The 14,544-nt window shown below is 54.4% G+C and overlaps 1 protein-coding gene across 1 annotated transcript; it reads left to right on the top strand.

Annotated features, from left to right (window-relative positions):
• Positions 1 to 221: 221 nt before the first annotated feature.
• On the top strand, positions 222 to 12,650 carry Klc4 (kinesin light chain 4). The gene is made up of 15 exons (XM_059243966.1): positions 222 to 499; positions 1,987 to 2,217; positions 3,388 to 3,469; positions 4,204 to 4,423; positions 4,859 to 4,946; positions 7,045 to 7,146; positions 7,271 to 7,444; positions 7,759 to 7,858; positions 8,022 to 8,074; positions 8,258 to 8,328; positions 8,546 to 8,654; positions 10,694 to 10,834; positions 11,112 to 11,227; positions 11,368 to 11,431; positions 12,204 to 12,650. Exons 1-15 carry the CDS (start codon positions 242 to 244, stop codon positions 12,252 to 12,254), a joined length of 1,860 nt encoding a protein of 619 aa, XP_059099949.1. The 5' UTR covers positions 222 to 241; the 3' UTR covers positions 12,255 to 12,650.
• The last annotated feature ends 1,894 nt before the right edge of the window (positions 12,651 to 14,544 follow it).

Raw genomic sequence — 14,544 nt, 5'->3', positions numbered from 1 at the left:
CTGGAACTCGAAGCACACCTGCTCATTCTACAGCTCTTTATTCAAGTTAATCTCTCACCTTAGTTTCATGGTTAGTGCCATAGAACCCTTACTCATTCTCTTCGTCAGCCCAGCCACGGACAGGGTCTCCCAAACTCTTCCCTTCACTTGGATCCCCGACACTCTCCAACAGCACGTCTCTTGTCTTTACCAGCTGAGCTCGGTGGTTTCTCCCTAGGCCCGGCAAGCCTTCCCAGCCAGGATGTCAGGCCTGGTGTTGGGGCAGCGGGATGAGCCTGTAGGACACCGGCTCAGCCAGGAGGAGATCCTGGGCAGCACCCGGTTGGTGAGCCAAGGGCTGGAGGCCCTACACAGTGAGCATCAGGCTGTGCTACAGAGCTTGTCGCACACCATTGAGTGTCTGCAGCAGGGAGGCCATGAGGAAGGGCTGGTGCATGAGAAGGCCCGGCAGCTGCGGCGGTCTATGGAGAACATTGAACTGGGACTGAGTGAGGCCCAGGTAAGAGTCAGGGTGATGCCCAGTGGTCCAGAGCCCAGAGAGGGTCAGTCACCCGAGGCAAGGGGGGGTCACTTCGTCCTCGAAACTTGGATTTGTTCATTCATTAAATATTTATCAAGTGCCTACTGTGTGCCACCTCTTTGGAATGCTGGTGACACATCACAGAACACAACAGTACAATTCTTTGCCGTCTTGGAGCTGATATTATAGCTGGGAGAGGTAGGGCACAGGTAAATAAGTCAATGATTTACCGTGAGAACTGCTAAGACAGCAAGATGAAATGAAAGAGAGACGGAGAAAGAGACGATGCAGCTTCATGTAGAGTGGTCACAAAAGACCTCACTGGAAGGGTGGCATTTGAGCCAAGATCTGAGGGTGAGGGAGCAAGCCCTGGAAGAAGCAGGGTCCCAAGCAGAGAGGGTAAGTGCTTTGAGCGTGGCTGGCAAGTTTAGTGGTTAGCAAGGGGCGGGCTGGTGTGACTTTCTGCAAAGTGAATGTTGAGTGAGGGGAGACAGAGTAGAAAATTGAGGAGGAGGAGGAGGAGGAGGAGGAGGAGGAGGAGGAGGAGGAGGGGGAGGGATGCTGTTGGAGATGGGGCTGGATCATGCGGAGCTGGTAGGCTGTCCTAGGGTCTTTGCTTTTCTGTTGAGAGAGATGGGAGCTATTGAGATGTTCTAAGGAGTGGTGGACTCAGTCTGAGATCCTCTGCCTTCTGGACTGAGAGCAGATGAGAAAGACCAGGGAGAGGCTGTGGTGATCTGGGTGGGAACCGTGGTTTGCATCTGATGAATGCAAACGGTGGAGGTGGTGAAAACGGGGTTCCGAGTATCTTTTTCAAACTTAATCCATTAATTTATGTATGTAGCTGTTTTGTCTACATGTCTGTCTGTGTACTACGTGTGTGCCTGGTACCCACAGAGGCCAGAAGAGGCTATTGGATCCCCTGGGGCTGGAGTTACAGATGGTTGTGAGCTGCCATGTGGGTGCTGGGAATTGAACTCAGGTCCTCTGGAAGAGCAGCCAGTGCTCTTAATCACTGAGCCAGCTCTCCAGCCCAGTGGTTCTCAACCTGTGGATCGTGATCCGTTTTGGGGTCAGACAACCTTTTCACTGGGATTGTGAAACTCCTGTACACATCAGATGTACTGCACATGGGATATATACATTACAATTCCTAACAGTAGATGTACTGCACATCAGATATATACATTACAATTCCTAACAGTAGCAGAATTCAGTTACGAAGTAGCAACAAAATAATTTTATCTTGGGGGTCCCCACAACATGAGGACCTGTATTAAAGGGTCGCAGTGTCGCAGGTTGAGGACCACTGCTCCAGCCCCTCCAAGTGTCTTTTGATGGTAGAGCTGTTGCCACTCACTCCTGCTTGTTGCTTCCTGGATGCCTCTCCCAGACTGGCCGTCTCTCAGAAGTCCCCTGGATGCTCCTGTCCAGAAGACTGTAGCTCACGTGATGTCCCCACCTAGGTGATGCTGGCTCTGGCCAGCCACCTGAGCACAGTGGAGTCGGAGAAGCAGAAGCTGCGGGCCCAAGTCCGCCGCCTGTGCCAGGAGAACCAGTGGCTCCGGGATGAGCTGGCAGGCACTCAGCAGCGGCTGCAGCGCAGTGAGCAGGCCGTGGCTCAGCTCGAGGAGGAAAAAAAACACCTGGAGTTCTTGAGGCAGCTGCGCCAGTATGATGAGGATGGGCACAGCATGGTGAGCTGCGCAACCAGGGTTTGCCCGGACCACAGGCAGGGCAACGTCCCCATCATCCCACAGGAAACTTCAGTGCCTAGCGTGTTCCCACGTGGAAGACTTTCATTTTCAGCCTTGATAGCTGTCAACTTTAATTAAATGTGTACTCCCCTAGAGAGTGGGGCGGAAGTTCTTGTTCTCCCGGTTAACAGTATGTGGAGCAAGATAAACAGTCAAGACAACTCAGACCCAGAATCCTAGGGGCTACGGTTAGGGAAAGCATAGCCCACTTTATGCAGGAAATTCCCTTACAATTTTCTCTCAAACCATGCGTGGTTCAGCCCCCACTGAGCAGGTGTTTATGTACCCTGGGCCTTATGAGTGCAGAGGAGGAGATCTATGAAAAGGCACCTGTCTTCTCAGGCTTATAACGTCTGTGGAGAGCTGGGCTCGTGCTTAAGGACACGATGTGACTGGACAAGCAGCAAGTGCGCAGTCTGGATGTGGCCAGTCCCACAAAGGGACTTCCACAGAGATGGGTCCCTGCGGGCTGGCATGGTCAGAAGGGTTCAGACAGGAGGTGGGGTTCAGGCTTGGGTAGCGGTTAGGGTGGCAGGTTCATGTAAATGGTTAAGAGTTGTGCTGGATTTTGTGGGGAAAGAGGAGGTTTCTGCACTGGAGGGGAATTCACAGGGACGGTGAAGAGATAATTTGCCTGGGACACACTGGCGAGCCTGTTAGAGTTTGAAGTCTCCATGTAAGGTTGCCATCCCTGATGGAGAAAAGCACATTTCCATTATGGAAGTGTGTCAGATAGTAAGGGCCAGGCCCTAAGTCCACACTAAGCAAAGGGAGATGGTGAGCCCAAGGCTGAGCTAGACACTTTGGGTACGTGTCAGTAAGAGCAGACATACTCTCTCCCCTCAGGAGAGACGTATAATCAGTGTAAACGCACAGGGATCGGCACAAGGCTATAATCACCAGAAGTGAGTGTTAGAGAGAGGGAGGATGAGAATAGGGTGCTAGGAAGAGAACTTGGTGGGTGAGAAGCAGAGTCATGAGCTTTTGTCTAAGACATCCCTGGGTTCTCCACCTAAGAGGCTGGGACAGTCTTTTTTTTGCCCATTTGCTTGATGACTTTGTGGCTTAGAGGAACCATTGGGGTCTGGCATGCTGTCCCTTCTCTTCCAGGAGGAGAAGGAAGGAGATGCCACCAAGGATTCTCTGGATGACCTCTTCCCCAACGAGGAGGAGGAAGATTCCAGCAATGGCTGTGAGTCTGTCTACCTTTGGGGCTGGAGGGTGATGAGGGGCAGCCGGAAGCTGCTTCCAGCTGTGACCCCCTCTGATAGGGTCTCTACATCCACAGACAAGTTCTCCACTTCCTTTGGGGACTGGGTGGGTCCCAGGCTAGGTCTAGAGCTCCTCCCCTCTCCCGTGCCCATCAGTATTTAATAAGTGTCGTGCGCTAGTCAGTTCTCAGTCTAGTGGAGAATAGCCCTGGGCTGGAACTGCAGGAGTCCCCAAGAGATGCTGGGTCCACTAGTCAGTTCTCAGTCTAGTGGAGAATAGCCCTGGGCTGGAGCTGTAGGGGTCCCCAAGAGATGCTGGGTCCACTAGTCAGTTCTCAGTCTAGTGGAGAATAGCCCTGGGCTGGAGCTGCATGGGTCCCCAAGAGATGCTGGGTCCACTAGTCAGTTCTCAGTCTAGTGGAGAATAGCCCTGGGCTGGAGCTGCAGGGGTCCCCAAGCCTTTCGTGACTTGGCTTTGCTGGGCACCTCTAGCGCATGCGTTTTGAGTAAATGTTAGTGAGTGACTCCCTGAGGATAAATAGGATTGTGATGGGCACAAGTGCAAGGGTGTGGGTAAAAGGACAGTGGTTCCAGTCTCCTTCGAGAGCCCGGTGGGAGCCAGCATAGAGACAATGGGTGGGCGTGTTGGGGGGGCAGTAAAGGAAAAGGAGGAGTCCTCTGAGGAAATGCCCTGTTTTTTTCTGTGATGAGTTAGTGTCCCGTGGCCAGGGTGCTACAGCAGCCCAGCAGGGCGGATATGAGATCCCAGCAAGGTTGCGGACCTTGCACAACCTGGTCATCCAGTATGCCGCTCAGGGTCGCTATGAGGTGGCTGTGCCACTCTGCAAGCAGGCGCTAGAGGACCTGGAGCGCACATCTGGCCGAGGTCACCCTGATGTGGCTACCATGCTCAACATCCTGGCTTTGGTGTATCGGTGAGCACTACTCTCCTTCATTTCTATGACAGCTCCCATCCTGCCTCCTCTCCTCTCTGCTGGACGCTCCCGCAAGGGTGTGTCCCCCATACTAGAACCCTCGCTTTCTCCAATCCCAAACCCTTGACCTCAGAGAATACTCATCCCTCCAGCTCTTTGTTTCTCTGGCCTCTCTGGAGACAGTGTGTGTGTGTGTGTGTGTGTGTGTGTGTGTGTGTGTGTGTGTGTAATTCAGCTTGTGGCTTTCTCTGGGGATGGCAGTGATCTGCAGCCTGGTGTGTGTCATGAAGCTTCATTCCTGCACCAACAGGCTTCCTGACTTCAGGGGAGTCCCTAATCTCTAAGTGTACCCAAATCCTTTTAAAGGAAGGGAGGGGAGGAGATGGACTGGGGACAGAGTGTGTGCTAACACTCATCATTTTTGCTGTTTTCCAGGGACCAGAATAAGTACAAGGAGGCCGCCCACCTGCTGAATGATGCCCTCAGCATCCGGGAGAGCACCCTGGGCCGGGACCACCCAGCCGTCAGTATTTCTGGCCACTCTCTTGTCTTGGTCTCTTAGCCCTCTGTGTTTTGCAACTCAGTCCACTCACTACAGCTGCTTATAGAGGAGGCTTGAGAACCTTCAGGCTTTGTCCAGCGAACTCAGTGCTTCTCAGTTCTCTGAGACCCAGTGACTCCTTTTTTGTTACTTGCGTTTTATATTAGTGTTTAGGAATTGTACAAAATAACAGGTTTAATTATGACAGTTTCTTTCAAAAAACCCCTTTTCTTCTATTTTAATTTATGTGTATGGGTAGTTTGCGTGTATATTTGTGCACCATGTGTGTGCAGTGCCCGTGAGGCCGGAAGAAGCGTCAGATCCTACATGTGGGTGCTCGGAATCGAATGTGGGTCCTCTGGAAGAGCAGCCATCACACTTAACCTCCGAGTCATCGCTCTAGGCCCTAGTTAATACATTTCATGCACGTATATAACATACTCTGACCACATTTATCCTTCTTATTCCTTCTCTTGGCCCCTTTCCCTCATGTTTCTATAGGAACTAGGGCTCGAATCCAGGGCCTTGCTGAGGTTAGAGAAGCAGCCTACCACTGAACTTTGACTCCATGAGTCAATACCCCTAGACCTTTGACTCTCTTTTTATGACAAATGGTTTTTCTTGAAATTTAATTTACAATTAAAATATCCTACCTGTACATATGATTTCCCCCCAAAAGGTAACAGGACTAAAAAGTAACTCCAATGACTATAGAAGAGACAGAGCATAATTTTTAATTACATAATACATACAATACAATGTAGAATAAATAGCTGAGTACAACTATGCTAGAAGAAATAACAAAATAATCTGATGTTGGGTTTATTATAGAAGTGCTAAGATGAAAGTGAAAGCCAGCCAGGCATGGTGGTGCACACCTTTAATCCCAGCACTCGGGAGGCAGGGGCAGGCGGATGTCTGTGAGTTTGAGGCCAGCCTGGTCTACAGAGCGAGATCCAGGACAACCAAGGTTACACAGAGAAACCCTGTCTCAAAAAACCAAAGAAAGAACTGGGGTCTGGAGAGATGGCTCAGCAGTTAAGAGAACATACTGCTCTTGCAGAGGACCGGAATTCAGTTCCCAGCACCCACGTCAGGTGGCTTACAGCAATCGGCATTTGGCACCTCTGGTCTCCACCAGTACCTGCTTCCCCATGTACATTCCCACATATAGACACACATTCAGAAAGAGCTTTTTAAAATTTTATTTTTAAGATTTACTTATTATGCCTGCATGTATTCCTGCAGGCCAGAAGAGGGCACTAGATCTCATTACAGATGGCTGTGAGCCGCCATGTGGTTGCTGGGAATTGAACTCAGGACCTCTGGAAGAGCTGCCAGTGCTCTTAACCTCTAAGCCATCTCTCTGGCCCCTCATTAAGAGCTTTTTAAAAGGAAAAAGTTCTAGAAATAACCTTGAGTAAGGACAGAATGCTAAGCGTTTGATGGGTTGTCATAGTTGAGAAAATGAGCAATAATGTCTTTGGAAATGAGGTGGCCTTGTGAGAGCAGTCCCTGTGATGCACATTAGCTAGGCAGGGATGCCTCATCTCAGCAGCCCTGCGATCTTGACCTCCTGCCCCACGCTCACTGGCCTAGCAGGGCATTCCTAAGTTGCCAGAGCCATACAGTGTGTGTACACACACACACACACACACACACACACACACACACTCTTTCCACACTCTTTCCACAGCTTTCCTGCCTCCCTTTGTGAATAGCACTGTACTGCAGCCAGAAACCACCTCTAGACATGTTTAGAAATCCCTCTAGAGGGCGATACCCTCACCCTCATAGAGCTTCAGGCATCTGTTTGTAGTTTCCCCTTCGCAGCCTCTGGCTCTGTGGTAGACTGTGTCCTTTTTAAAGGGGAGAGAGAGGTGTCGATCCAGCGGTCAGAGGTCAGCCAGCTCACTGGAGTTGGTCCCTCCGTCCCCCGTGAGTTTAGGTCTGCAGGCTTGGCAGCAAGCATTTTCCTGCGTGGAGTCTGTGTCTCCTGTTGCCTTGGACTCTGCTGCATGGAGAACTGGGCATTCACTTGCAGCACGGGTGTGTGATGGCGGTTGGCTTTCCTTTGCAGGTGGCCGCCACGCTCAACAATCTGGCTGTGCTGTATGGTAAAAGGGGAAAATACAAGGAGGCAGAGCCATTGTGCCAGCGGGCACTGGAGATCCGAGAAAAGGTGCCCGCCCTCTTCCTCATCCTCCCCAGCCCTTCACCCCATCCTCCCTGACTATCTTCTTCCTTCTGCTCCTCATGCACGCACACATGCGATCGTAGTCATTGGTTCTTTTGCCCTTTCTCAGGTCCTGGGCACCGACCACCCGGATGTGGCAAAGCAGCTGAACAACTTGGCCCTCCTGTGTCAAAACCAGGGCAAGTACGAGGCGGTGGAACGCTATTACCAGCGGGCGCTAGCCATCTATGAGAGCCAGCTAGGGCCAGACAACCCTAACGTAGCTCGGACCAAGAACAACCTGGTAAGGAAGGAAGAGCCAGGGGGGTGGGAGGGGGCAGGGAAAAGCCGCCCACGTGGATCCTGGACTCAGAAAGCTTAAGAATGGGGCACATTCCTTTGCCAACTTTGTGCCTCTCTAGGGCTGCTTTGAGGATAAATGGCCTGCTTCACTGTACTGCCAGAGGTTCCCGATCCTACTGGGGGTTGCGTGGGGGTAACTAACCCTCAGCTGTAACAGGATGAATGAAGAGGGTCTCGGGGACAGACACCAAGAAGTCTGGCTGAGACCTGCTTCCATCTGCCTCTTGCTCCTGTGTTTCTGTTCTCTGTCTCTAGGCTTCCTGTTACCTAAAGCAGGGCAAGTACTCGGAGGCTGAGACTCTGTACAAAGAGATCCTGACCCGTGCCCATGTGCAGGAGTTTGGATCTGTGGATGGTGAGTGGTAAGGTCTGGGAAGGGGGCTAGATCGTGGACCACACATGGGTGGGTTGGGACAGCCAGGCCTTGTCAGCCTAGCCCCATTGGCCTGTGGGCTCTGGCTCCCCACATAGTGTCCAGATCTGTTTTCTTACCCCCTCACTCAATGTATCATCCTCAGATGACCACAAGCCTATCTGGATGCATGCTGAGGAGCGGGAAGAAATGAGCAGGGTGAGTAGGGACCCAGCCTGGGAGCTGGAGGCTACCAGCATCTCTGGCTTGATCCTTGTGTTAGTTTAGCTCCTGACTTCTCGCCCCAGCCCTCAGTGTACAGTGCCTTTCCCACCCCAGTGTGCACCTTAGCCCTGTGCCGCCCACCTCTTCCCGGCACCATCTTTGTGCTTTCGTCCCCAGAGCCGGCACCGGGAGAGCGGCACACCCTACGCAGAGTATGGAGGGTGGTACAAGGCCTGCAAAGTGAGCAGGTGAGCCGCCCGCCCGGGGTCAGCAGGAGGGGCAGCGGTCTGGGATGCTCCTCTGTCCCTCAGCCTTCCTCAGCCCCTCCCTGTCCCTTTCTGTTCCCTTGTCTTTGTGATGCTTAGGGTTTATGCAGGGCCTGTGTACGCTCAGCAAGCGCTCTGCTGTGGGGCTGTGTTCTCCATTTCTGAATCCTTCTCCCTGCCTTCTCTCATCTCTCTGCAGCCCCACAGTGAACACTACCCTGAGAAACCTAGGGGCTCTGTACAGGCGCCAGGGAAAGCTGGAGGCCGCTGAGACCTTGGAGGAATGTGCCCTGCGTTCCCGGAAGCAGGTCAGAAGCCCCACAGCACAGGGCAGTGGTGCCTCTCTGTAATCTCGGCACCTGGGAGGTTGAAGCAGGAGGGAGTTCCGGGCTGGCCATGGTCACTTAGGAAGATCCTGTGTCAGGGATGGATAACAGCAATTGTGAGCACTTGCTGATGTTACACAGGACCCAGGTTCAGTCCCCAGCACCCACATCAAGCAGCTCACAACTGCTTGTAACTCAAGTTCCAGAGGATCCAATGCCATCTTATGGCCTCTATGGGTACCAGCATGCATGTGATGTACATACATCACTCAAGCAGACACATATACACATAAAATAAGATGAATAAATCCCCCCGCCCCGACAGGGTTTTTCTGTGTAGCCCTGGCTATCCTGGAACTCACTCTGTAGACCAGGTTGGCCTTGAACTCAAAGATCTGTTTGCCTGCCTCTGTTTTCCAGGTGCTGGGGTTAAAGGTATGTACCACCACACCCAGCCGATAAATAAATCTTTAAGGGGTTGGGGATTTAGCTCAGTGGTAGAGCGCTTGCCTAGCAAGCTCAAGGCCCTGGGTTCGGTCCTCAGCTCCGGAAAGTAAAAAAAAAAATAAAAATATAAAAAATAAAATCTTAAAAAAAAAAGAGAGAGACAGAGAGAGACCCTGTCTCAAACCAAAATAAAAGTCCCGAATGGAAGGCCAAGAAGGGCGGGCCTGGGGACAAGGGGCTGCTGGGGCTTTTTGTGCATGTGCTGAGAGGGTGGGGCAGTCCTGTAGCTGAGGTGGGTTTTAAGAACGTTCTTACTCCATCCTTGCCCTTTGTGTCATGGTACAGAGTCAAGACTCCTTTCACAGCTGGTGTGGTGGCTTGCGCTTGTAATTCCAGTATTCAGGAGGCTGAGGTGGAATTATTACTGTGAGTTTGAGGCTAGCCTGGGCTACAGCATGCCTTTAGTCCCAGCACTCGGGAGGCAGAGCCAGGTGGATCTCTGTGAGTTCGAGGCCAGCCTGGGCTACCAAGTGAGTTCCAGGACAGGCTGGAAGCTACACAGAAAAACCCTGTCTTGAAAAAAACAAACAACAACCCCAGGGCTGGTAAGTTGGCCCAGTGGGTAAAGGTGCTTGCCGCACAGTCCTGTGAGCTGAGTTCAAACTCTGGGACCCATGTACAAGTGGAAGGAGAGAAGTCCCTCCAGAGTGCCCTCTGACCTCATGCTGTAGCAGTGTGTGTGTCTCTTTCCCATCACACAGAACAATAGTGAAGTCAGGTGTGGGGGGAGCTGGGGAGACGACCAGGAGGACCCAAGCTGGGGAGGCAGAGACAAGAGGCTCCCTGGGGTTTGCTGGCCAGCCAGTCTAGTCAGTTGGCAAGCTCCAAGTACAGTGAGAGCCTGTCTCAGAGAGAATGGTGTGAGGGACAACAGGGAGGGCAGTCAGTGCTCCCTACAACAGCGTGTACAAATACGCACAAACCAAACGACAGAGAAGAACACAACACAACACGGATCCACTCCACTGGGCAGAGCTGTAGAAATGCAGCTCTTCCCCTTGACGGGGTGGTGTGGATGAAGCAGGTGAGGTTGAGGAGAGACCCAAGTCAGAATTCTTCCAGTTACGGATCTCAGCTGACTTAGTAAGTGGCCCATTCACTCTGGGACATAGCTACACATAAGTCTGTGTAAGGACGCACTACCACCACACAGAGCAAATACTGCCCAGTATTTGTGTAAGGGGCATCGTAAGGACAGGGAAATGCCGTCCTTACAGTCGCTGATAGAAAAAGACCAAAAGCCCCATCCCGAGATTTAAGGACTATGAAGTCTTAGCGCCTTCCGTCTACTTTTTTGTCTTTTAAAGATTTTATTATTTTATGTGTGGGGGTATTTTGCCTGCATGTGCGTCTGCACACAGTGCTCAGAGAGGCCAGAAGAGGGCCCTGGATCCCTGGCTCTGCAGTTACTGGCATGGTGAGCTGCCGTGTGGTGCTGGGAACCAAATCTGGAAGAGCAGCTGGTGCTTTTCCGGCTCGGCCATCTTCCTAGCATCTCCTCCTCTTCCTCCCAGGGCACTGACCCCATCAGTCAGACCAAGGTGGCGGAGCTGCTCGGGGATGGTGACGGGAGAAGGACCACTCAGGAGGGCCCTGGGGACAGTGTGAAATTCGAGGGAGGTGAAGACGCGTCAGTGGCTGTGGAGTGGTCAGGGGTAAGTCTGCTCAGTGCCGCTGCCCTGCCCTGTCCCTTCTTATGGGCACCGAGAAGCTCTGAGGCTCTTTCTCCAAGTTTGTACAGGGTATTGGTCCTGCTGTCCCCACCGGTTAGGTCTGTCGCTGGAGTCTGCTTTGGACGGATGGACGGGGCTCTTGTTCTCAGCGGCTGGGCTTCAGGGACAGGGGGCGTGTGCAGAGTAAATGGCAGGGGTAGACTTGGAAGCCAGGCCACACGGAACCCTTTTGCCCCCACTGCCCATCTCTTTCTGATAGGACGGCAGTGGTGCCCTGCAGAGGAGTGGTTCTCTGGGCAAGATCCGGGATGTGCTTCGTAGAAGCAGTGAACTCCTGGTGAGGAAGCTGCAAGGGACTGAGCCTCGGCCTTCCAGGTACATGACACGGCTGAGGTATGACAAGGCAGGCCAGCAAGCCCTTGCCTGCAGCTTCTCTTGGCGCTGGAGAAATGGCCCGGAAGTGTCACACACGAGGGACAATGGGCTGGCCTCAGTGCTCTCTCTCTCCCTTGTAGCAGCAACATGAAGCGGGCAGCCTCGCTGAACTACCTGAATCAACCCAGTGCAGCTCCACTCCAGGTGAGAAAGGAAGGACTCCCAGAAGGCAGCTCCAGGGGCAGCAGGGAGGGTGGAAGTGCCCCCATGATGAAGGTGGCCTGGGAGCCTGGAGCCCTTCGGGAGTCCAGCTGATGGCTTGGTATTGGAGGTGCTAGGCATCAAGGGACAGTTTCAGATGCTGGGCACTGATGGCCATGCCTTTAATCCCAGCACTTGGGAGGCAGAGGCAGGCGGATCTCTGAGTTCAAGGCCAGTCTGGTCTACAGAGTGAGTTCCAGGTTGGCCAGGGCTACACAGAGAAACCCTGTCTCAAAAAAAATCAAAGAAAAACCAGAGAGAGAGAGAGAGAGAGAGAGAGAGAGAGAGAGAGAGATTGAGCAAGTGAGTGAGTCTCAGGCCAGACAGTAAGTAGCAAGTTCATCAGGAGAGTACCAGCCACTGATGCCCTCCAAACTGGTACTTTGGGATTAGGAATAATCCCAGAATGGTTTAGAGCTGCATGTCCCTTGAGGTCTTAGTAAGGAATGAAAAAGGAACAACACAAAAGGTATTGAGTGTCTTTGAGAAAACAGCAGTGCTAGTTCAGTACGGTGCCCTCTTGTGTCGGCTCATAACCCCTACAAGCCAGTAATCCTGGGTTTCCGCCTGGTATGCTCCAGCAGACTGTGTCTAAGCTGAGTCCTAGAGTTTGGGTGGAGGTGGGAGGTTCCATCCCAGGTCCAGAGAGACTGTGGGACAGGCAGACTCCGGGAGCCCCCAGTGCTCATGGGCTGGCTGGTGGGATCTGTTTCAGGTTTCCCGGGGCCTCAGTGCCAGCACGATGGACCTCTCTTCAAGCAGCTGACATTCAGACACCAGCCCCCACACCCCCCTCTGCTGGGTCCCCACAGCCTCCCAGCATTCCTCGTTGCTCCTGTCCTTCCCACCCCAAATGGGAAGGTGAAGAAGGACAGTTTAAAGGGAAGAGTGCAGCCTCTAGGGTCTAGGCTCCTTCCTCACGAACGCCCGCCCCCTTTGGAAGGGCCCTCAGGATATCCTCTCTACTTTGGAGTCCTCTAGAGTAGCTCACTGAGACCCCCAAGGTGGGCTTCTGAAAAGCAGGTTGCATCTCCGGGATGTGCCTGCTGCTGGTTTTTCTGTCAGAGGGTTTGGGGCTAGCCTCTTACATCCCTGCCCTCTGCCTCACTTCAGGTCCATGTATTTCACGATGTTTCTTTAATAAAAGAATCAGGTAACCTTTTGCGGCTTGAGTCTTGATTGAAGTATGGGGTGTGTTAGGCTCTTGGCGGAGGGTGAGGGCGGTGGTAGATGGGGCAGCGGGACTGTTGGATCCTTGGCTTTTTCCCGTTTTCCTCCCGGTGTGTGTGTGCCCTCTTTAGCAGGGCCTGGAGGAAGGCATCTGGGGGATGGGGAAGGAGGCCTACAAGAAGAAGGTGCTGTGGACTGGGTTGTCAGGGACATGTGGTGGCCATGTGGCAGGACCCTGGCGTCCTGGCGCCACTTCTCCTGCCTGTGAGGCCCTCTGTGGCTTCCTTCCCTCCTCCCAGCTGCTTGGGGGAAGGGAGGTCTAAGCAGGCCTGGGGGGCCCTCCAGAGCCAGAAGGGGGACAAGGCACTACCCATCTCCTCTTGCATATCCTGGAGGCCTGTCAGCAGCTGGGGCCCATCCTTGAGAGCTTGACTTCTCCTGACCCGCCTCCCACACCCCTTGCTGCTTTCACAACAAAGAAAGAATGTGGGGGTGGTGGCGCTGGGGGTGGAGGGTGCGTGGAACAAGGGCTGTGCTGGGCCTCCCCACAGCTGGAGATTTGGCCATGCCCTGACACAGCCCAGACTGCCTGGAGATGGACTTGGGATGAATGTCTGTTTAATAGCTTTCTTTCGCTGGCTTTCGGAGCCCAGTGTTTCTACCTTGGGTTCAGATTCGTCCAGTGCCAAAGCTGACTGCAGTCACGCCCCTCCCCCCTCGCTAGCTACCTCTGATCAGCAGGGCACCACGGTTATGCCCTCCGATGTCTTATTTGTGGACGCCTGCGACACCTAGCTGGGCTGTCTCCCGGCACTTTGGGTTGCTTATCTCCACCAACTTGGGAGAACACCGGGCAAACTATTGGTCCAGACCTCTAGGTAGGTCCAGAGTGACCATCGTTCCTAAGGGGCCACAGAATCCCGAGAGTCACTCTGGTCCTCCTGCGTCCCGGTGTGGACAAACCAGGCGGTGGGCACAACATCCCGGTCTCTGGCACTCCCCTGGGACTGCCACTGTCCCCCATCCTTCTCCAGAGCCTTCCCTCCACCGCCAGCTCCTCCCCTCGACGGCGAGGAGGGGGGCGTCAGGGGGCGGGGCGCCGTGCGGGCGGAGGGGAGGGGGCGTCGGGGGCGTGGTTTGGCGGCGGCGGTGGCGCGCGAGGGCTTGGAGGTACGGGGCGCGCGCGGCTCCAGCTCCGGACGGACGCCTCGGGCTCGGGCTGCGGCTGCTGCAGCGGCCCCCCGCGCTCCGCTCCGCTCCGCGCGCCCGCTCGTCCGTGCGCCTTGAGCCTCGCCGCTCCCCTGCAGCCCGCCACGATGGGAGCCCGCCCGCTGCCTCTGCTCAGCACCCTGCTGTTGCCGCTCCTGGCCGGTGAGTCCCCCGAGACCCGGGGGTACCGAGCTAGGCTTATGAGAAGCGCGGTAGTCCCGGGGGCAGGAAGGGCCTGGAGAGGTGGGCCGGGCGATTGGGGCGGTGGAGAGGCTCGCTGGGAGTTCGGGGACCCGGGGTTGGCGACGCCCCCGCGCGCGGTGCACTGGGGCGCGAGTTCTCCCCGCCCGCCCGCCCGCCCGACCCGAGAGTTTGCTCGAGCGTTGCCCGGAGTCGCCGGCTCCCGAGCCCTGCTGGGGAGCTCCTCTTTGGGGAACAGTGCCTTCCCATCCCGTGAGAGGGTGCCGACACCCTGGGAGTGTCCGGGGCCTTGGAGCCCAGGTGAGGGAGACCGGCCTGGGTCCTGATCCCGACCGACCTGACCTAGGGCGCGCCTGGCGCGGAGCTTTGTTACCTATGACGGCCCGACGCGCCCGGCTCCCTCCCTGAAAGTTCCGGGGCAAAGCTGGAACCCCAGATGGCCCCGCCGGTGAGGGCAGGTTAGACTGAGGGGTGCC

The sequence above is a fragment of the Peromyscus eremicus genome, chromosome 16_21 (assembly GCF_949786415.1).
Source record: "Peromyscus eremicus chromosome 16_21, PerEre_H2_v1, whole genome shotgun sequence".
Lineage (NCBI taxonomy): Eukaryota > Metazoa > Chordata > Mammalia > Rodentia > Cricetidae > Peromyscus > Peromyscus eremicus.
The sequence above is the reverse complement of the archived record's forward strand: the minus strand, read 5'-3'. Positions and strand labels throughout refer to the sequence as shown.

Excerpts from the sequence above, each read along its gene's own strand:
- Klc4 (XM_059243966.1), top strand. The coding sequence starts at position 242 with ATGTCAGGCCTGGTGTTGGGGCAGCGGGATGAGCCTGTAGGACACCGG. Across the intron at positions 4,424-4,858 it reads ATCCTGGCTTTGGTGTATCG|GGACCAGAATAAGTACAAGG; the intron begins GTGAGCACTACT and ends GCTGTTTTCCAG. Across the intron at positions 7,859-8,021 it reads GGAGTTTGGATCTGTGGATG|ATGACCACAAGCCTATCTGG; the intron begins GTGAGTGGTAAG and ends TATCATCCTCAG.